Source organism: Gnatocerus cornutus, chromosome 5, assembly GCF_029298725.1.
Source record: "Gnatocerus cornutus isolate USDA-ARS CGAHR chromosome 5, icGnaCorn1.1, whole genome shotgun sequence".
NCBI classification, from domain to species: Eukaryota; Metazoa; Arthropoda; class Insecta; order Coleoptera; family Tenebrionidae; genus Gnatocerus; species Gnatocerus cornutus.
The window spans coordinates 19,565,731-19,590,034 of NC_142237.1; the positions used below are offsets into that span (position 1 = coordinate 19,565,731).

At 32.4% G+C, this 24,304-nt stretch overlaps 1 protein-coding gene across 2 annotated transcripts in view; it reads left to right on the forward strand.

Moving 5' to 3' along the window:
* The window catches only part of LOC148175523 (uncharacterized), a 29,772-nt gene extending 5,711 nt beyond the window's left edge, over positions 1 to 24,061 (forward strand). Inside the window, exons 2-8 of one of the 2 annotated variants that reach the window (XM_088037565.1) lie at positions 5,515 to 5,717; positions 5,771 to 6,015; positions 14,056 to 14,162; positions 14,474 to 14,731; positions 21,954 to 22,129; positions 22,704 to 22,995; positions 23,045 to 24,061. In XM_088037565.1, the coding sequence (XP_087893691.1) occupies positions 5,515 to 5,717; positions 5,771 to 6,015; positions 14,056 to 14,162; positions 14,474 to 14,731; positions 21,954 to 22,129; positions 22,704 to 22,995; positions 23,045 to 23,346 (1,583 nt within the window). In that variant the 3' untranslated portion in view covers positions 23,347 to 24,061. Of the gene's footprint in view, positions 1 to 5,514; positions 5,718 to 5,770; positions 6,016 to 14,055; positions 14,163 to 14,473; positions 14,732 to 21,953; positions 22,130 to 22,363; positions 22,486 to 22,703; positions 22,996 to 23,044 lie in introns of both variants that reach the window. The other variant, XM_088037566.1, reaches the window with a different exon arrangement.
* Positions 24,062 to 24,304: the final 243 nt, after the last annotated feature.

The following is a 24,304-nucleotide window of genomic DNA, read 5'->3' on the forward strand; positions in this document are numbered from 1 at the left end:
CCAATTTTTGTGAAAAATTAGTTGAATAATGTTTTTTATTACTCTTTACATTTTCTTTAAGACAGAGAAATATATTCCCCATTAGATGAAAAACAAACGATTTTAGATTTCTCTAAGGAACTAAATACCACATCATGTTAGAAGCATAAAGAATCAACTCTTTACAGTAAATCTGGGATTTTTTATTAATATCGATTTCGCCAAAAAAACCATCGATTTTTAATACATAGTATATTTTTATTTTCAATGTATCATTAAAAATCGATGTATGTATTTTATTTTACACTCTTGATTTTGGTGATATTTCGTTTGGTTGATTGTCAACGTACAGAACCAAAGCAGGGCTGGATTTACTTGTGCTGCGGTCTAAATAAAGAAGACTATAATTTAATTTAAGGGAGTTATATTTTTGAATTTTGTTTATTCTGATTAATCTCGAATTTGTTATTTTTTTATAATTTATTTACTTATTATTTTATTTATTACTTAATACTTTTATTAATTTTTGTTTTTCAAAATCGATGTTTTCTGTGATGTATTGGAGATCGATGTAATTGTGCTCTTGTTGAAATTGAGTTCAACATCGATTTTTTTACTCGATGTTCCCAGATTTACCTTACAGGTCTACATTTCGAGGTAAAATAGCACCAATTTTTTTTTAAGAACCTGTAATTTCTTAATTTTTTATGCGATTTTAACGACATTTGTGGAGATTATCACTTTCGACTGCCTTATTAAGAGTGTCGATTTAGAAAAATTTAGATCAAAAAACAGAATTTTTAGAAATTTTGATTTCGAGGAGCAAAAAAAATTTTTTGTTTTTTGACCAAAAAAAATTTAACCAAAAATTTTGAACGACCTGTAAGTTCTTTATTTTTAATGCCACTATAACCAAATTTGTGGAGTTTATAAGTCTTGACTGTCTTATTAAGAGCACCGATTTAGAAAAATTTAGACCAAAAAGGAGAATATTCAGAAATTTTTATTTGGACAACTGTGAAAATGTCAATTTTTTCAACATTGTAATTTCGTTATTTTTAGTGCGACAGGAACGAAATTTATGCATGTTGTTTCTTTTGTTTGTTTTAGTAATATGTATTACTAATTTGCAAAAATTTGGATCAAAAAGTCGAATTTTTAGAAATTTTCGTTTTAAGAAAAAAATGCCACCAATTTTTCCATATTTCTTTTACGATTTTAACGACATTTGTAGAGATTATCTCTCTCGTCTGCCTTATTAAGAGTGTCGATTTAGAAAAGTTTAGACCAAAAAAATTTTTTTTAGAAATTTTGATTTCAAAGAGCAAAGAAAAATTTTCGTTTTTTGACCGAAAAAATGTGAGCAAAAATTTTTAACGACCTGTAAGTTCTTCATTTTTAATGCCACTATAACCAAATTTGTGGAGTTTTGACTGTCTTATTAAAAGTACCGATTTAGAAAAATTTAGACCAAAAAGGAGAAGATTTAGAAAATTTATTTAGAATTTTTTTTCAACATTGTAATTTCGTTATTTTTAGAATTTAGATCAAAATGTCGAAATTTTAGAAATTTTCGTTTTAAGACCAAAAACAGCCACCAATTTTTTTTAAGATCCTGTAATTTCTTTATTTTTCATGTGATTTTAACTAAATTTGTGGAGATTACCACTCTTGACTGTCTTATTTACATTGCCGATTTACAAAAATTTAGAGCGAAAGGGAGAATTTGTAGAAATTTTTCTTTCGCGGAGCAAAGAAAAATGTTTGTTTTTTGACTAAAAAAAAATGTAAGCAAAAATTTTTACCAACCTGTAAGTTCTTTATTTTTAATGCCACTATAACCAAATTTGTGGAGTTTATAAGTCTTGACTGTCTTATTAAGAGTACCGATTTAGAAAAATTTAGACTAAAAAGGAGAATATTTAGAAATTTTTATTTGGACAACTGTGAAAATGTCAATTTTTTCAACGCTGTAATTTCGTTATTTTTAGTGCGACTGGAACGAAATTTATGCATGTTGTTTCTTTTGTTTGTTTTAGTAATATGTATTACTAATTTGCAAAAATTTGGATCAAAAAGTCGAATTTTTAGAAATTTTCCTTTTAAGAAAAAAATGCCACCATTTTTTTTTTTTAATTCTGTAATTTCCATATTCCTTTTGCGATTTTAACGACATTTGTAGAGATTATCTCTCTCGACTGCCTTATTAAGAGTGTCGATTTAGAAAAGTTTAGACCAAAAAAATTTTTTTTAGAAATTTTGATTTCAAGGAGCAAAAAAAAATTTTCGTTTTTGACCGAAAAAATGTGAGCAAAAATTTTTAACGACCTGTAAGTTCTTCATTTTTAATACCACTATAACCAAATTTGTGGAGTTTTGACTGTCTTATTAAAAGTACCGATTTAGAAAAATTTAGACCAAAAAGGAGAAGATTTAGAAAATTTATTTAGAATTTTTTTTCAACATTGTAATTTCGTTATTTTTAGAATTTAGATCAAAATGTCGAAATTTTAGAAATTTTCGTTTTAAGACCAAAAACAGCCACCAATTTTTTTTAAGATCCTGTAATTTCTTTATTTTTCATGTGATTTTAACGAAATTTGTGGAGATTATCACTATTGACTGTCTTATTTACAGTGCCGATTTACAAAAATTTAGAGCGAAAGGGAGAATTTGTAGAAATTTTTCTTTTGCGGAACAAAGAAAAATGTTTGTTTTTTGACCAAAAAAAAATGTAAGCAAAAATTTTTACCAACCTGTAAGTTCTTTATTTTTAATGCCACTATAACCAAATTTGTGGAGTTTATAAGTCTTGACTGTCTTATTAAGAGTACCGATTTAGAAAAATTTAGACCAAAAAGGAGAATATTTAGAAATTTTTATTTGGACAACTGTGAAAATGTCAATTTTTTCAACATTGTAATTTCGTTATTTTTAGAATTTAGATCAAAATGTCGAATTTTTAGAAATTTTCGTTTTAAGACCAAAAAATGCCACCAATTTTTTTTAAGATCCAGTAATTTCTTTATTTTTTATGCGAATTTAACAGAATTTGTGGAGATTATCACTCTTGACTGTCTTATTTACAGTGCCAATTTACAAAAATTTAGAGCGAAAAGGAGAATTTGTAGAAATTTTTATTTCAAGCTGCTAAAAATTACAAAAAAAACTTAAGACCGCTTTAATTTCGACATTTTTGGTGTCACAAGAACGAAAGTTATGTGAAAGGTTAAACAGTGTTAATTTTTTTTTTTGAAAGTTTCTATTACTAAGTGGGACCAGATAATCTAATTTTTCTTAGGAGCATAAGGAACCAAGTGTAAAAATATGCCTAAAAAAATATTTTTGGATCAAAGGTTACGACTATTACGCACGATTTGAAATAAATAGTCATCAATAACTCGCAATTCGCTCTTAAATTGCATATTTGAAAAGAGATTAATAACACCACCGTGATTTTTTAAAATACCTGTTTTGTTAATTTTCTCGAAACTATAATTTATGGAGATTTGGAAGAGCTTTAAACAAAAGAAAGACTTTGTTTACGACTAAATTAAATTAACTAATTTTTTTTAAGAAATGATACTAATGGGTTTTTAAATTTTTAATTTCTAAACTTTCCAGAGATATTAGATGCAACTAGAAATTTTGAAAACTGAACCTTTCAAGTCTTCAAAAACTCAAAATATACCTATTTTTTAAATGTTAAAACTACTGAAATTTGATCATTCTTGAGAACGTAAGCTTTCCTACACTACATTTTAAGCAAGTCAGTCTAAATTTAGATAAATATCACATTAAAATAGTCGAAATTTAATGAAATTGAATTCATTCAGGTATACTAAACTGCTATTCTTTCTATGTTGTGAAATTAAACATTGAAATTAAAAAAAATCTAAATTAGATTAAACTTCGTCTACGACTCAATTGGCTGATAATAAATCTAAAATTGTCCTCATGAAATCAAAAATTCTATCTTCCAATGCGAAATTTAGAATCATGAGAGTCATTGAAATCACTGTCAACTTTTATAAATAAATAAATAAATTTGCCTAAATTCGCTGGCTACAGTCTAATTGGTTATGACTCTAATGAGCTAAGACTAAATTAGACTTAAAAATGAAGTTGAATCAACTTAATTAGTAAAATCCCGATCTAATTAAAATTAGTAGAATTTTCCGGCCCGAACTCGTCCCTTTCGTCACGACCAGAATGCAATAAATTACCATTCCAGTTTGCACAAGAGGTCAACGCTTATCATAGAACCAACTAAATGTACAGATAACGAACTTGCACAGTGGAGGTTTACTTAAAATCGACGACTAGTGTAAACATTTCTTATACAGGGCGTAAAAATAAAACGACCCACATTTTTGTCGATCCTCTGGAGACCGCTTAACCGTGGGAGTACTTATTACGAACCACGGAAGCGATTACAAATAGGTGGTTCAGTGTAACAACCTGCGTTACAATTACAGCACCATTCTTTGTTTGCTATAGCTTAGTTGACCGTAGTAAATTTTATGGCTTCTTGTACACCATGTATGTACCAGCATTCTTGAAATAATCGATTAACCTATTTTAAATGAATTATAAAATTTGTGGTCAACGCGGCACTCTGCTGTGGTCCAAGCGTTCTCTTATCACTCTTGCAGGAAGTCCGTTGCCTGCACTGCGGGATAATATGGTTTTTACGTAGTAACCTTATCTAGATCAGAATCACAAACACAGAATAACAGACTTTATCAAGTCATTATTTACATAAATGTCAAATCTTATCAACGTCAAACACTACAATATGGTTTGTGGGTTTAAACCACAGCCATCGTCATCTCGGCAGATCACGGGTCGTGGGGAAGCGGAATTTACCCTCGCTCTCTCGTATTAGTGAAGGGTTATTAGTATTAGTCGCGGCGTGACAAAACCGCTTTACCGCCCTCGTTCTATAATTTATTACGAAATCGAAATAAAAAAATATTCTCATAATTTCAAACTTAATTGTAAATTATGGCCATGAAATTGATTACTGGAGTCACGATAAAGTATTGATACCTTAATCGGGACTTGACCTACCCCAACACCATGCAGAATCTGCTTTTTTCACTCGATTTTTGGGGAGGAATTCGAGCTTCACGTCGAGAATTTATGTTAATGTTGTTTGACCTTATAGACGGTAGTTCTTATCAGTGTTAGTATAATAACGTGATCATCGGTTTTATCGTGAAATGTTACATTAAAATTCGTTCATTTGTAGTACAGCTCCTTTGAACTTTGACCTTTGAATGACTTTTTGTTGCTAAGCAGTTTCATGCTGTTAATAATAATTCATTGCTCAAACCAAATTAATTATTTTTATTACCTTCTGGTTAATCTGATTGGAATTCGAGAAGACATTAAGTCTGCGTGTTATGACTGTACTTCATGGGTCATTCCACGTTACACCATCAAGTTTAACACTATTTTGAACGTTAAAATTCAATTTCGGCGCTTTCCTTAGGCAACTGAAAATACACCTCTGTGTTTGTTGACTTGCAGCCATCGATGGCCGGTACTCTGAAGAACCGACGCAGTACAGTCCCGCCTCCCATCACGACGGGGCCGAGCCATCGCCCCACTCTAGAGCGACGACGCCTCTCGAATCTCTCCCCTACGCTACGGAAGTCGACCAAGAAAATTACCCCTTGCTCAGAACGGAAGGGGGTTACAATATCCTCTTCAGCAACCAAAGGATAGATGAGGTAACACCGGAAGCAACACGAAGACGAGTTAAACTGTTTCTTTCTTCAAATAGGTGCCAATTGAAGAATCCTCCGGTACTGAATATCTTCAGTTAGGTACGGTACACGTCTCCAATGGATCTCCAAATGGAAGCGGGAATTCGAGTTCCGGCTCTCCGAGACGCGCTGCTTTCACACATCTTAATTCGATTCAATCGTCGGAACATCACAATATTGAGGGATCTCATCTTACGCAGTTAACTAGCCATATTAGTTATACTGGGGACATTGAGGCGCAGAGTGGAGTTAATTTAGCTAGGTGAGTTATTCTTGTTTTTGGTTTAAGTTAAGTTACGTTAAACCTAATTTATGGGTAGAGGTGTGCCGAAATTACCACAGAAAAAATATACCTACTGCAATATACAGGTGTCCCAGAACTCATAACCCAGAGAGCAAGGAAGGGTGCCGGCAGCAATACAAATGTTAAATTTTAAAACAAAAATTGCCCAAGTTTAATAGTATTCGAGAAAGAATAAAAAATTAACCACCAATCCCAGAAGCTTATTTTAGAGATGGAGTAAAATTTCCTAGGCAACGAGAGTGTAATGTTCACCTGACCAATGAACGATAGTATGTGTCCATAGTTACCGATTTTCAAATTCTGTTCAGCTTCCGGATTGGCTACCGTTTTTTTGTCTTAACTCGATTATTTTTTCAGCTAGAAAATTTTTGTTTCGAAATTTTGGTTCAGAATTGTTGCCTTCATAAACCTTTTTTCTCTAGGTCACGAGTTCTGGGACAGCCTGTATGTAGAACCAATTAATATAACAATAATTTCCGAGAAGCAAAAACGGACGTAATTTGTAGTCATGACGTAGCCGAGGTTTGCAATTTGAGTTTTTTTTAAATTTTCAAAATATTTTAAACTGACGGCGGTATGACACGTTTACATTATTTCTCAAATTTTAGAATTTTTCTTGCAAATTGACGTTCAAGATCTGTCAAAAAATTAATGCAGAAATTTTTTTTCTGTTCGCCAACCTCTAAAATCAGCGGTTGAGGATTTTTTCTCTTCACTTGACGCATTGTTACTGCGCAAAATTGTCAAATTGTTTGTGCATTTTGAAAACAAGTTTTATAAAATATTTTTTCCCAATTTCGCTGTTTGCCACGAGATTCTAAAATTTGTATTGGTAAAAATTTGAGAAAAAATGTGACCGTGTCAAACCGCTTTTAAACTCTAGAGGCATTAACGCCTCGCTTTGAATTTCAGTTTTTTTGAATTTTAAAATTTCGAGCTCTTCTTTGCGAATTCAAGCTAGAAAACGGCAAGAATCAGCGAGAAATCGTCGTTTAGCATCGAAATAAGCGGATTTCTCAAAGAATCTTGATGATTTCGTACTGATTTCAGCCGTTTTCTCGCGATTCATTGATAAAAACTGGTGGTTCTGTAGATTTCGAGCTCTTCTTTGCGAATTCAAGCCAGAAAACAGCGAGAATCAGCGAGAAATCGTCGTTTAGCATCGAAATTCAAAACCACCCTGTATACTACTCTATTTTTGAATTCCATGTCAAACTCTTTTTTAACAAGAAATTTCAAATTTGGATGAAAAATATAGTTTTTGATGTTCTAAATTTTTTTCACATTTTTTTGCAATTCCTAGATTTCTATCGGATTTTACGGATTCTCTGCTGTTTCTCCAGACCCTTTTTAGACCCTCTTTAATTTTGCTAGAACTTCTCGATCTACATTTATGTAATTTTGTCCATTCAATAAACGTTCTCTCGCATTTTTTTCTGTAAGAATCCGGACTTGCATATTCCGAATTCAAAAATTTATTTTTTTTTTAATTTAGAATATAACTAGGCATCTTCCAGCAGTTAAACAGTTTTTATTTTTTATTTTTGAAGCTTTATACAATGTGCTTATAAATGTTTCTAGCATCAAAGATGGCTCTGGAATTCCTGTCAGGCATTAGTTTGCCGCTTTGTTTTCATAGTGAATATAACTATCCTGAAAATGATTTATAATGTGACTTGCGCCAACGACGTTTCAGTTACGGTTTTGTGTCCAAGTTCATGATTTTTAGGTTTCAAACCACAACTAGAACGTTTTTTTTTCAAAACTTACTTTATTCCATGATTGAGGTTAACTACAAATGTCAGTTGAAAAATCGAAACCTACATTTGTAATAAGCGGCTAATTTCTTTGACATTTCATAGCCACCCTTGATGCTAGAAACATTTATAAACACCTTGTATCTTCTGAACTACAACAAATAAAAAAAAATCCGATTTTCACCGCCTTGTTACATTTCCCGGAATAAAAAATTTTTTTTTGAAAACATGTTTGCAAATCTAATTTGGTTGATTTCTCGCTTATTTGTAGAGCAAACTTAACGTTTTTGGGTCTCATTGCACGCATAATTTCAAGCAGATTTCAAATCCGTGTTGTAAATTCATGTACCACTATAAATAACCGAGTTATGGCCAATCAAAGATTTGGACAGTAGTCTAAGTCTAAGGTGGACAGAAAGATGGGCTTTTACCATCGTTTTTCTTGCCCTTGGGCCGATAAAAATCCGGTCTTGCATCTCCTGGAACAAGTGTTACATATCCCGGATTTAATTAATTGAATTTTTTCTAGAATATCTCGCCAATTTGGGAGCCAAATTAATGTTATAGCTGCTTACTTTACACAGAATTTCGCATAATCCAAAACTACCATATTTTTTACGTATTAAATTAACGATTAATGTGTTGGATTGTAAATGTTTAACGCTCGATATCTCCGAAACCAAGATGGAAAAAAAAATCCGTCATTTTTCTAGCATTTTTTTGCTTAGAATCTGGTCTTACATATCCCGGACTCAAAAGTAGTATCTATCAATTAAATAGCTATTTGTGTACCAAGGCCAAAAAGTGGTTCTTTTACACACACAAGATTTTTTAGGCGACAACATTAAATTTACAAGTTAATTAATTTTTATTTACGATTTATTGACTTAATCAATTATAACAACTGAATAATTGTAAAGATTTATAAATCCTTCAGAAAAGTTCATATTTTCTTTATTTACATTTGCAGTTTCAGCACGTATTCACAATTTGTATGAATTAGGTTTAATGTGTTTTTTAATGTTGTTGCAGGAGCACTGCTAGACATGTTCATTTTCATAATTCAACACGTCTTTGTTGCACTTTACAGCAGTTTGTCGAGTTGATTTTACCCAAATAATTATAAAATTGAGGGTAATATCGGTATCTTGATGTAATCTGCAAAACTATGGATAGATGGCGCCACTATAGATCGGCCGAAAATGTTTGCGGCCAGAAAAGACTCACTTTTAGGCCGCTTTTAAGGCCTAAAAATGTCATTTTCAGTTAAAGTCGCTTAAAAAAGTTTTTTTTTAATTTTTGAAGCTTCATATCTGCGAGACTTTGACAGAGAAAGATGCGGATTGATTTCAAACTTCCAAAGTTTTTTTCCGTAAGTTCCGCAGTATAAACCCAGTAATATAATTAATATTTTGCCCAATTTCTCGTCTTAAATTTTTCTTATTAATATTTGTAAAATGTCATAACTTGAAGACGACTTCTCCGCATATTGTATAAACAGATTTAAACGAATCTTTAAAATGTGAGTATATTTTACCACCTATTGGATTATCATAATAAATTGAAGAAGTGTTGACGCGAGCCAAAATATTTATGAATCACCAAACTGCTGAACAGTCCTAAAATTCGTAAAATGAGTAACATTAATAAACAAAACTTTAGACCTATATTAAAATATCTGCTTATCATTGATATTGATCATGATTCATATTCATATTAATCACTCCATAATATTTACAATTGTTCTTGAATTCCACTCCCTCGACGAACAAAGCAGTGTCTTATTTCATATCTGTTTCAACCAAACCCAACGTTTAAAATATCCCAACAAAGAAGAGAATTTTTGTTTGAGGTTTTGTCACGTCAAGGTCACCACGGAATTGTTGTTTTCGTTGACTTGCTGGGCACTCATTTATAAACATTTAGTGAGATACCTTTCTTAATGTATTTTACAAATTGACCGTCTAGGTGTCTACCAGACGAAGGTTTATCGAAAAAACTATTAGGAACCAGTTTTTCAACTCTATCTCTGAAATGTGAATATTTTTCAACAATCATTTATTGTTATTTTAAAATATTCAAGCGGAAGTTCTCTTATCAACTCGAACTTTCCTGTTACAGTTCCATGTTCTATATGGACTGAATTATTCATCGTTGACACCTTATGGTAAGAAAAGCGGAAGTGCAATTTCGCTTCATCGCTTCCACGTGCGCAATGTAGTTACACGCGTTGGGTTGGTACTACCGGTACATGAAGTTCTACTTATTGGAACCGGTGTGGCACGCGACACGGGCACACTTCGTCGACGCTTTTTTTCATCTTGAAGTCGTTCTTGGCATTGACATTTGTTGACACTTGAGTTTTATAACTCCGGCTAATGAACCTAAATATTATTGTTTTGTTTAATTCGTTGTTTTGTCCGCACAGGTTTCTTCTTCGGTTAATGTATGCTCGGGTACCTAGGTGCGTTTAAATGTATATTTCCTTATCAGCGGAGTAACGAGCACATTACCCCGTTTCACTGATAACAAAACCCGCATGTTATTACCAATGCTGGCGGAAAAACGACCGTGGAAACAATGAAGAAAGCTTCGGATTTATTTTCCCAACCGTGGCTAAAGTCCACTGAAAAAAATCAGCTTAATTAACTGTTTACGTTGGTTTATTTTTAAATTCGGTTCAAGTGTTAATATTGATTTAAAAATACGATAAAGTGATGAAAAATTCCATATAAGTTTGAACTGTTGATTAATCTTATCTATCAATAAATAAGTACATGCATAAATTCTTGGCAGTCGTGTCCCGAAATCAGTTAATATGGTCTTGTTTCCTTGATGCCACGATGAGGTGAGATATCTGTTGTTAAACCACCGATTGACAACATCCTGAGTTTTACTATTTTCTGGTAGCTCGGGGTCAATATTTTTTTCGAGCTTTTTCCTCATTAAAAACTAATTATTTTAAATTACCGAACTACGTGCCAAAATAAAACACATTGAATTTCCTTTAAATGATGCTTTACCATGAACTGAATGGCCTTCAAAGGTTACAGACTGTGTTAGTTGTGTTGGAAAAGCAATAAAATTACCTCAAAACTGAACGCTTCATAGATTGTATTTGTTCTAACAATCATTTTTCTAGTTTCTGCACGTAATTTTTCACGGGCATGATGTATTTTATAAACAATGATTGGTGGTAATGAAGCAATGAACCTGCTGCTAACTGGACTGGAAATTTAACACTTTTCGGAAAACTATGCAGACATTTTTGATTTTTCATGATTCCTTTAGATTCATCTAATTCTTTCTGATTTCTCTCATTCGTCTGAATTTTGGGGACTCTTTAGCGATTCAAAGTATCTATTTATAGTAACAAATCGTGAACTCCGAAATCAAAGAATCTGAAGACAGGATATAAAAAATTTTAAAATTTGAGGATCTATTGCATCTGAAGGGTTTAAAAGATACAGAGAGTTCGGTAGCTTTTTACTATGTAAAGAATCTGCAAAATTTATAGTGCTAAACAGCCCCAAAATTAACAAATTGAGAAATTCGAAATGAGATTTTAAAAGTTCAAAAATCTATAAAACAAAAGTCAAAACAATCATATTCACTGTGCAATTCCAAATTAATTAAATCAGAAGCATAAGGGTTTATCTCCATAAATTATAGTTTCGAGAAAATTAACAAAAAAGGTATTCTAAAAAATCACAGTGGTGTCATTAATCTCTTTTTAAATATGCAATTTAAGAGCGGAAAAATGGATTATCTGGACTTAAGTCCCACTTAGTAATAGAAAGTTTCAAAAAAAAACAACAATGTTTTTACAAATAAAAATGTAATACGTTATTAGAAATATTGGCTAACAAAGATATATTAAAATCAACCCAAATTTACCAACTTATATTTAACCCTAAAAAAACTCCCACAAATTTCGTTCTTGTGACACCAAAAATGTCGAAATTAAAGCGCGTTCAAGTTTTTTTTGTAATTTTTTTTTGTTGCTCGAAATCAAAATTTCTACTTTCGCTCTAAATTTTTGTAAATCGGCACTGTAAATAAGACAGTCAAGAGTGATAATCTCCACAAATTTCGTTAAAATCACATAAAAAATAAAGAAATTGCAAGATTTTAAAAAAAATTGATGGCATTTTTTTGGTCTTAAAACGAAAATTTGTAAAAATTCGACTTTTTGATCTAAATTTTTGCAAATTGGTGATGTTACTAAAACAAACAAAAGAAACAACATGCATAAATTTCGTTCCAGTCGCACTAAAAATAACGAAATTACAGTGTTGAAAAAATTGACATTTTCACACTTGTCCAAATAAAAATTTCTAAATATTCTCCTTTTTGGTCTAAATTTTTCTAAATCGGTACTCTTAATAAGACAGTCAAGACTTATAAACTCCACAAATTTGGTGATAGTGGCATTAAAAATGAAGAACTTACAGGTCGTTAAAAATTGTTGGTCACATTTTTTTGGGCAAAAAACGAAAATTTTTCTTTGCTCCTCGAAATCAAAATTTCTATAAATTTTCTTTTTCGGTCTAAATTTTTCTAAATCGACACTCTTAATAAGGCAGTCGAGAGTGATAATCTGCACAAATGTCGTTAAAATCACATAATAAGAAAATTACAGAATTTAAAAAAAAAATGGTGGCATTTTTTGGTCTTAAAACGAAAATTTCGAAAAATTCGACTTTTTGATCTAAATTTTTGCAAATTAGTGATGTTACTAAAACGAACAAAAGAAACAACATGCATAAATTTCGTTCCAGTCGCACTAAAAATAACGAAATTACAGTGTTGAAAAAATTGACATTTTCACACTTGTCCAAATAAAAATTTCTAAACATTCTCCTTTTTGGTCTAAATTTTTCTAAATCGGTACTCTTAATAAGACAGTCAAGACTTATAAACTCCACAAATTTGGTTATAGTGGCATTAAAAATAAAGAACTTACAGATTGGTAAAAATTTTTGCTTACATTTTTTTTTTGGTCAAAAAACAAACATTTTTCTTTGCTCCGCGAAATAAAAATTTCTACAAATTCTCCCTTCGCTCTAAATTTTTGTAAATCGGCACTGTAAATAAGACAGTCAAGAGTGATAATCTCCACAAATGTCGTTAAAATCGCATAAAAAATAAAAAAGTACAGATCTTAAAAATTGGTGGCATTTTTTTGGTCTTGCAACGAAAATTTTAATGGAATGTTCCAATACACGGATTAAAATCGTTTGTTTTTCATCTAATGGGGATTATTTTTCTCTGCCTTAAAGAAGATGTAAAGATAATAAAAAACATTATTTAACTCATTTTTCAAAAAAATTGGAGATAAACCTTTATGCTTCTGAGGTACCGAAATATCGCAGGAATAGCAGGAGTTTAAAATTTTAATCTAGTTTTAAATTTGGCGGCCACAAAAAAAAAACGCCGCGGGAAAACACTTTAGTTTTCTTTTCAGCCTATTTATATATTTATTTTTTTCAAATAGACAGTTTAGGTGATCGAACAGACCAAAACTTACAAAATTATCATTATAATTATCTATTTTTCTGCGCCCCTTTAATTTCCAACATAAAAAATTCCCCAAGTTTTTCGCGTGAATTTCCGTCTCTTCTTCTGGTTGTTATCACAACTTTCTTTAAGTCACCGCAAAGTCTCGATTTTCCTCCTGCAACTCCGCATTTCTTCAACCACCACAAACTTCCGTTTTGTTCAGTAGCGCTGAAACTTGACGTCACCCAACCACGTGATCCTCACCAGCTTTGTAAGATGGTTCGCTCCGTTTACCCAACAATTAGTAATCCATTGTCAGTTGTCGCATTTTGTTCGAAGAGTTCGGGCGATGCTCAAAAAATTGGTGCGCGAGTTTCAAATAAAAAATTGTGTTTTTCAAAGTACGTGCTCTCTCAAATAAATAAAACCCAGAGATGGATTTAAATTTTTTACAAGCCAAGTTAGTTTTTATCATGCTTTATTTATTAGTTTTTACTGTAGAAAGAGTTTTTCTGAAATGAATGGTTCTTGCGATTCAGTTTGAACGGTGGTGCATCTGTGATTATTTATTATCTGTATTTTCATTTATCAACGAGTGATAAGATTATCGCAGTGGTCATGTCTTCGATATTAAGACACCTCCTATCAAAGAAGTGGGTGTTTTAGGAATCACGCCCCTTTTTAAGCTAGATTTAATTTTTTTGTGGGGATTTTGGGCTGATTTTTTTAAATTTTCCAGTACTTTGTATTCCCGGAACACGAGTAGTTACACCGGAGCGATGCCTTACTATGGAACAGGATCGCCGGAATTATCCTCGCAGTCCTCCCAACTGTGGACAAATTCAGGTATGCTAGTCGTGTTTTTTATTCATTATCCGTGTAATTACTTGTTGACTTTACGCCAAGTCTTACAATACATTTGCATTACATGTCGTACCTGATGTACTCATTTGTTTGTTTACAATTACAGCGAAATGGCGTTTAACACAACAATACTTCTTGTTTTTTACTTTTTTTTTTTGATAAAATTACTGACCTGCTACAAACAGGATTAAAAATAAGCCATCAATTGTCCCACACGTGATAATGAAGCGCAGAAAAATTATCGCGTCCGAAATGACCCAACCTGATAACAGAGTTATTTTTACCCCTTTTAGGGATAAACAGCAACGCTGGTTTGGTTCTCGCTGATGACTACCCCAAGGTGACTTCTTCGACGACTCTTCCTGGGTTCAACAGACTTCCACCCCTTCACAGTAACTCTCACCATCGGAGTACATCTTACCCCGTGGCCACGTCGACGAATTACAACGAATGGCAATATTCAGAGCCTTCCAGTACTCTTCAATACAACATCCTGAGTTCTGGAGGTGCCCGGAATCGCCCCTTGTCGGCGTCGGCGTCATTGTCAGCAAGTAAGTAGTTTCTCTTCAAGGGTTGGGGCTAAATCATTCTCATTCTTAGCTGTAGTGGAAACGAATGTAAGTACTAAGTACTCTCAAATCTAATTACCCTTATCGTATGAAAGCAAATAACTGAATTTCTAATAGTTTATTCGTGTTCTGAAAGTCGGTTTGTATGTTCAGATTAAAAAAGAACGCGTTCCTTATTTTGATAACAGGTTAATTGAGGAGAGTTTTGAAATGAAATGAAGAAACGAACTTTGATCTGTATCAATGCAGAAATTTGTTTTTTCATATTATCGAAAAAACAAGTGATTAAAATCCTGACCTACGCCGAAAGAGCTAATTGCGTTGGCTAAGAATATTTAATGAATCATGTTATGTTTGTTTCTGATAGGTAATCAATTTGACTCGATAATCACCTTGGCTGTCTTTTATAAGTTCAGTCTTGTCGCTTCGTGCTGTTCGTAATGAAAACGATAATCTAAAAACCATTAGAAAAGTTTGTTTTTATTAACAAAACTGGTCGGAATGTTGAAAAGTTGCAGCGGGGAATTTTTTCCGACGGCGGCGGTCGAAAAAAGTTTACTTATTCCAAGAGGTTTTCAAGGCGCGTTTTAAAATTAACAGTTATTTGTTTCACTAGACTTGAAAATGATTTTTGGGAAATGCAAGGAAAGTATTAAAATCTGACCCGGAGGGCGAGGATTTCAATTTCCGATATTATTAACATTAGCGATTCACGTTCGGTAGAAGTAACTAACGGATATTTTCGTGTCGCTACGTTGGATTTAATTAAACATTGGCATCACTGTCTATCAAATAAATTGGTCATTCAAATTTGACAATAAAACGAGATGGAATCGACTATTATAAGACAACCAGTTTCAAAGGGTAGAAAACAGAATATTTTTCTGCAGGAATCGGAAGGAAGAAAGTCAGAAATTTATGGTTAAAATCAATTTCGCATTGCACACCAAACAACCGGAAAAACTTTGTTTCACACTGCGAAAAATTAATTAGGCAAGACTGGGAGACGCAGATGTAGACAATATTCCTTCAATGATTGTAACACTAACAGAATCAAAGTCAGAAGATGAAAAGCTCTGATTTTCTTCTTTTTCGTTTGGAAAATAAGTATTTACCTTTAATGACAAACCAAAAACTGTCATTTTAATGACATCTGTTCAACGAGGCCGAACGTGAATCATTAATAGTCATTTTTCTACTTTGCGAAACGCAAACGCGTTTCACAATAAAAACAATTGTTTTAATTATAGCACGCAAAACAGTATTCTTTTTTGGTTATGTTGGCTATGTTATTATGCCGACACTTAAACGTTGAATCATAACCTCAATGATGATCATCATCATGATCACGAAAATGTGAATTTAGAAATAATGAATCAGAAGAAAAGCAAACGTTGTACCTAAAACCTAATTTTGCAAAATTAAACAGAAAACGTCAGTAATTATTTGAATTGAAATTTTGTTAGACAAATGTCATTACCTCTTTTGTCACCAACCTAACTTGTCAAAAATCCCTAATCGAAAATAATTTCTTTCAAATGCAATTTTTAAATTTGCAAAGTAGAAAAAATAGTATATTCACTCATTTCGTAAGACGACTTGTAGCACTCATTCTATTTAAAACTCATTCGTGCTACTATACTCGCCTTATGAAATACGTGTAATAATGTACTATTATTTTGACTTTTGGTTTGAATTGGAAACGTCATTCCTTCATTTAGGGGAATTTCATCAGTTGGGAAATAGGTTGGTATAGCCTGTCCAACGAATAAATAGATGACAGTTTTCTAACCAAATCTGCGCGATAAAAACTAGTACCAACAACCGCCAAATTTAAAATACTTGTCATGATGCTAATTTTAAAATTCATTATTTTTACTAAATTTACTGCTATAAAAATGGCTCCTATTACTTGATTATAGAAAGGGAATTAACAAACTAATTAATTCGGTGTTTTGTCATTAATTTGGTAACGTAGAGAAAACCTCAAAAACCCTCAATTTTTACACACTTTAAAGCTGTGTGCCAGGTAACTAGTAATTAGACACTATTTTACCAACAAAACTCAAGGAGCAGTGCAAAAAGTGGATCTTAAAGTGGTCAAGAATGACGAATGTCAGTGAATGTCAAATGTTTGACAAATTTCTAAAAAAAGGCGGGAAGGCGTAGTTGCATAACCAACTTAAATCGAGATTAATATCCCCAAAAAGACGGAAAATTCTAGAGTATTTCAAGTTGCCATGTTTCATGCCATACAATTCAAATCATCCTTTTTACTCGCTGGATTTACTATAGCACTCCATTCAAATCAAACAATTGCAGATTAATTTAAATTCAAATGTGTTTCAGCAAATTTTTCTTTACTTAATTAATTTACCTTTATTATTTTCGAAGGTCACTGGTTTCCAAATCGGCACACAAATTGACACAATTGACATTTATCAGCGATGCCAACTTGCAAAAGAAAACCAACTATTTGAAATGTCACGTTTGACTACCTAGATTTAAAAGGTGTCACAAATCTCAGGAAAAATGACAAAGAATTAAATTTAAATTATATCTCTTATAGTTGGTCAAATTTTTACGGAATTTTGGACTTCCCTCTTAAAATTATTTATTTTTTTAACCAATTTTTAATTGATATTTCCAAAAATAGAACTTTTGATATCAGTTTCACTCTAAAATTTGGACTTGGTAGTGGGAATTCACATCTTGTTTGGACTAGTACGAAATACCAAAACTAGTCGTAAAAACGACTTTGAAATAATATGATTGTAATAATTTAAATTTGACTGACCAAGTAATGAATGACATTGTAAAGTTTTCATTAAAGACAACCGACCCACAACGTGATAACGAAATTCAGAAATATCGCTACAATGTGACGTTATCGTATTAGTAAAACCATAAATTCTGCGTTGTTTAGACATGCAAAAAATGTAATACAAATATTGAGTCTATAATATTGTCATAAAATGGCTAGGCAACGAATGTTGCCATTATCTAACAATTGATAAAACTGGACATTGTTTATAATGAATGAGCTTCCAAGTTGTTTTATAAAAGTTGTAAAATCCGCGTCCCAGCGTCCTCGAATAAATCCGTTAGCACAGCGGCTCGGTTTACACATCATCCCTTTTTGGATCAGTCATCGATTTACGAGTGACGGCACATTAAAAGGAGCCCCATATTCGTAACATGGTCACTATGTGTGGCTTGACGAGTGACAGAAAGCAGATAAGGGGCGTAAACCCTTGGGATGTGTTTGGTATCTTTTTCACTTAAGCGTGTGTGCATGTTTTTTTGCCTTTTGCTACAAATTGTGTGACATTCCTTTCAGGTCATCCAAGTCTAAGTGCCAACATGTGTTGTAGCAAGGTCTAAACTAACGTAGATATTGGAACATGTAAAGTTTTATCGACAATATGACAAAGTAAAGCGTGGTAATTGATTTGTTAGAGTGACTAAAGGGCAAAAAATGCGCCCCGACTGATTTATTGGAAATCCTAGCCCGGGTTAGGTGGTGGCGCCACTTTTTTCAGGATTAAGTCTTAGGCGGACCCATAAATCTCGACTCTTGACTAAAAGGATTTTTTTGAATAATTGAAAGTAGGTTAATTTTAGTCAAATTTAACAGACGAGTGTATTGTAATTTATGACAAACATAATACGATCTGGATGCATGGGTGGAAAACAGATGTACATCGATCAGGCCCTAGAACACTCGACTATATTTATCACAAGTGGTAATTCGAAATGCAGAATTTCATCGGGGCTAAAAAAACACATTGCGGGCTTCGATATCAAAGAATGTTGACACATATTGAATACCTTTGAATGAATATTCCCATAGATGTTGCGTCTTCTGCTCGCATTCCTTTTTCTTTCTTGGAATCGTTAACATGACGCAGCACAACACCGTGTGATTATTAAATGAACCTTTTGTTGCTATTTTCATTTCTGCATCTTGAAACAAAATAGTGACCTAGTAAGCTTATAATCTGCTACCGGCGTCGTTCTCTCCCATTCCAATAAAATAAACAACGCGTGGGAAACCGTTAAGAGGATGACCAGAAAAAATTCACATGAAATTCGATATTCGAACGACGAATTTGTTTAAACATTATCGGGACGTGTAGGCGCGGGAAAAATGCGCTTCATTCAACAAATTGTTACCATGTCATCATGTTTTCGCTAGCGATTTAAATTTCATGAATGAAAAAGCTCGAAACTTAAGAGAGTCCTTACTATTGTCTACAGATTGGATTTTTTGATATGAGTTCACTAACATTAATTACACTGTAACTTCGGCTTAGGTTGATGAATCAAAATTGTATTTGGATTGATTGTAGAAGTAATTGTTGTCAATGCAATCGTCCAAAGTTTAACAAAATATTCTTATAATTAAGGGAGTAATTGTAGAAAAACGATTTAGACTTTAAATCTACGCTGAAATTTTATAATTTTCAACTAGCAATTGCCGGCAAACCACAGAAATTAGGACTTAGGAAACTTAGGAACAATAGGTAAATAATAGATTTGTATATCACCAATAATTTAGTCGTCGCGACGCTTTAAAATTGTAATCTGTCAATTTTAACCATTTTTGAGGCATAGTGGAAGCAAACGCTAATTGATTTTTCATACATACACTACCGCTCAAAAGTATTTGCCCACTTAAAATTATTATTAATTCTTTTGCGATTTCGCGGTTATTTCTGCTGATTCTGTAGTAAGCGATAATCATTGCACGCGTTTCCACACCTAACTTAACTTTCTTCACCATTTCTGTACAAAACTGTCACTATTTTTTTAAGAAAAACTTGAAGAACAGTAAACTTCCGCAACCAAAAATTAAAGAAGTTTTGTTGTCAAACACCTTCACGATATTAAAAAAACGGTAAACGTCAATCAACACTTTCGTTTTACATTTATAGACTGATGGATTGTGAAAATATGTGAAACGATAACTTTTTCAAAATTTCTAAAAGTACATTAAAAAAAAAATGATATTTTCTAAAAAAATAAAAAAAGAAAAAATTGCTGTTAGCATGGATGGAGTATATAAACATGAAAACAAAAAACGCCAAACAAAAGCGGAAGAAAGAAATTATTTTGGAGTTACTGGAGTTAGTGGGCAAATACTTTTGAACGGGAGTGTATAAATGTGTATAACATATATCCTCAGTTGTCATTTCAGATTTGATTCAAATTGTTTTTAGAATTTAAAGAAAAATGCGTTTTTATCAAATTAGTCATAATTGGAAACAACGCATACACCAAACGATCATTAGTTCACTTTAGATTGTAACAAAAGCCTTTAGACAAATAAATGAAATGATTTGTGAAATTTGGAATTAATGTAGTTTGCAAGTGTTTCGTCATGATATTGAAAACTAGAGTTTTTTTCAAATTTAAAAACACAATTTGCATTAAATTTAAAAAGAAAACAGAAACTTTTTTATCACAGTTATGTTAAAAAAAGAGTTAGCTGACAGCAATAAAAAAAGCGTTATATTCTAGAACTTAATCAACATTTGAAGCATTTAAACAAAAAACGCATATTTGTTTTCCAACTAATTTTGGATTTTTTTTTTAATTTAAAAAATATAAATTAGGCAATTTTGTGCTGTCATGTTAATTCAGTTAGTAACGATTTTGATCACTTTTTCCATTATCAAATATATAATATACCTCGAATATACAAGGTGATTTTTAAAAACCGGCAGGCATTGTAAAATTTTTATTTATGAACCGATTTCAAAAATTTAAAAACAAATTAAATGATAAATAATATGAACTGATGATTTTAGAATTTTTCTAATTGTGTTAATATCTTTTGGGCGATATTCAACTTTCTTAGCAGTCATTTTTTTTTATAATTTGGAAGATATTAATTTTCTTGATTCAGAAATGTGTAATATGTTCTACTTTTACAAAAAATATTGTAATAAATAATTATTATTATATAATTATTATATTATTTAATATAATAATATAATAATATATAATTATAATAATTATTATAATATTAGATAATTACAAAAAATTATCAAAAATGAAAAAATTTGGGCAATAAAATCTAGGTGCGTGGTGTCAAATAACACAATACCGTTATTGTAATGTCAAAAACCAGCAAATAACAGAAAGAACAAGTTTTCTTTCAACAAGAAAGATTTGTAATTATTATTGTCGTTTGTTATTAATAATTTCAAAAAAAAATGCCAATCCTTTCTGTTATTTGCAGCTTTTTTAAAATTGCAATAACGGCATTCTTTTATTTGACACCATGCACCTAGATTTTATTAATTTTTTTATTGCCTTCAATTTTGATTTTTTTTTTAAACTATTTTTTTCTAAAAGTAGATCATAGTCCACATTTCTGAATCAAGAAAATTAATTTCTTTCAAATTATGAAAAAAAAAATGTGGGTGCCAATTTAAAATAAGAAAGATGAATATCGCATTTAGAAAAATTCTTAAATCATCAGTTTATAGTAAATTAAAAACCATTTAATTTGTTTTTAAAATTTTTGTAATATCGGTTGATAAATAAAAATTCTACAATGCCTGCCGTTTTGTAAAAATCACCCTGTATAACGCACCTCCATTTCCGCGATGAAAAAACGAGAAAAAATGCATCTTACTTTATAAAAAAATTCCGGTATTTTTAAATGCTTTAAAAGCAAATAAGAAAGTGCATCTCTAGGTTCTACAATTTGCTTAGAAAAAATTGTTTTGTTAAGCTGATTCTTTTATGGCGGTTATTAGACCCAAGCATGGGTAATTTTTGTGCCAAAACCGAAATCTGCAAAGCGGGCTAGGTAGCAACCGCTCTTAAAAAAGGTATTAATAATTCCTGAGTGAAGTGATTTTTCCGATGGTTCGATGGGCCTGCCCATACCCGAACCTGCAATTAAGATAAAAGGATGTTGTTTAATATCTTGGCACGCGTCTGAAGCGAGTCTGGCGATAAAGAATGTATTTGGTTAAGTGGTGGCGCATCGACTTACTCCGACATTTCCGGTATGTTAGTTGTCTCTAAGTACTTAGTCTTACCTGTTTCCGCTTTATACAATACCCTCGTCTGTGTACCCATTTGGAAAAGTCAATAGGTAAATAATAAACCGTGAAAAATCGTGAGTCAATCGTCTGGTATTTTCAAGCTCATCGTTCATTGTCAACTAAATTTTTTTTTTAAACAGTAGACCCTCGTACTGCCGAGTACTTTACCGAGGGACGAGAATGTGTGAACTGCGGTGCCATCGACACACCTTTATGGCGAAGAGATGGTACTGGCCATTACTTGTGCAATGCTTGTGGCCTGTACCATAAGATGAACGGCATGAACCGGCCCCTTGTGAAGCAGCCTCGTAGATTGGTACTTTTACACTTTAACCCATCGTTTTTATCGACAGTCGACCGAACAACACTGCATGGGACATTTTGGGCAATTGCATGTTAATGTTAGTGTTAGTGGTACCATGACGATTCAACTGTTGTTCGGTCGTCTGTAATAAGCGTAAAACACCCCCGATGTGCGAGGCAAAGCTGCTACATTCAAGTCGGTTCCTCTTTTTAACAAAGCTAACTTCCCTGTTTATTTGCGTTGCAGTGGCGGCAGAGCCGGGACACGGGGGTGTTCCTGATTACTACAAGAACTTCTACCCTGGGTATAATGGGGCCAATAGGGCCCCTGCTTTGCACACCACCGAAGAAAAATCCAGTCGACGTTTGGTAGGTTCACTTCTTTGAGCAAAAGCACTCTTTCTTTTCTTTCTTTTTCTTGACACTGCAAAAATTCTACTGATAGTGTGCAGTGGCCCCATCATACCCTGGGCTGGAGCAAAACAGGTTTGTGCATGACCAAGTCTTTCCGTAATTTAGTGTTGCTCCAGTCCACTTTTCCAAAATCTTCTTATTTTAACACGACTCTAACTTCTCTTTTCTGACAGTCCGCGTCACGAAGAGTTGGGCTAACTTGCACGAACTGCCACACGAGCACCACGTCGCTGTGGCGAAGAAACACCGTCGGAGAGCCAGTTTGCAACGCCTGCGGGCTTTATTTCAAGCTGCATGGCGTGAACAGGCCTTTAGCCATGAAGAAGGACAGCATTCAGACCCGAAAGCGAAAGCCCAAGGGTAGTAAAGACAGCACCCGGGCGTCGATCGCCTTAGAATCAACAATCAACAATATCAAACTAGAGCAGAGCTTGCCGTCCGTGAAACTGGAACATTCCACTTTAGGTAACAATTTTGCTTATTGGAAAAGCTCGTTTTAACATTTCCCTTACAGATAACTACAACGAGTTGCGATCTGCCACTCTCAATCACATGCAACACAACTCTTCTTCGAATTATGTCTACAATAATCAGTCTCATACAAGAATGTCTCCTTACACATCCCAGCCCTCGCAAATGACCAATAGTTACTTTGATATTCTTCAACATGCGAGTCCGAGCCCGCCATCGACGGGTTCTTCGAGTCCGACGACTCCGCTTCTTGCAAACAATAATAACAATAACACAAAAGTTATAATGAATGGGGAGAATATTAATAATATGGACAGACCAACTGTGGTGTCTTTATCCTCATAATTTGTTTATATACTGTACCATAAGTTACGTATAAATTTATACATAAATTGCAATAACATTTTATTTGCTTAGGGTTATTTGTTGATAAGTTGTTTTCCTAGGTAACGAGTCCTATCATGTGATCAACGAGAGTGTTGCAATTTTTAAAATCATGACATTTTTGGAAATTTCTTAGCTTTATTCAAAATTTCAAATTGTGATAGGCAAATTTTACGGACATTCTATCAAGTACAAAAGTAGCGGCATAATTATGTATATTATATATACTTAAATAATTAAATTTCTCTGGAATTACCAAAGACAGTAGTTTCTGACCTTAGGTTAACTTTTTGTACATATATCGCTTATAAAATATTGTTTATTTTTTGACTGATTCGAATTTACACAAGACAATAATATTTAAAAGATCTGATATTTTATTGGATCTTTATGAAAAGAGTGTTTATTCTAATCATTTTAGAAGTTAAGTTTTTGTTTTACAAGATTTTTTTGTTGTAAAATAACATCTCTCTGGTTCTGTTATTTATTATCAGCTATCACGTGCAAAAGTTTACATTCCAGTTACTTGTACATTTTGTGCACTGCAGGTTTAGGTTTCGTAATATTTTTGCATTTTATATAAATACTATTTTAATTTTATCTATTTACAAATTTAAAATAAATTTTCATAAATTTGAATGAATTTATTTTGTAATCGTTTTTTAACTCATACGACTATTGGTTAATTAATGATATTATTATTTTGTACTTGTATATTTCATAATAAAATTATTTAATTTAATGTTGGAGATTTACTCATCGTTTGTTGAATGTCTTGAATAAATTCTACAAGATGAACTGTGTTTTTTTTAGTAGTTTTTTGTTTTCAGGAATTATATTTATCAGTTTAACTATTAACATTTATTCCAATATTTTTTCCCACGAAAGGGAAACCTAAAGAGAGACGTATTATCAACTG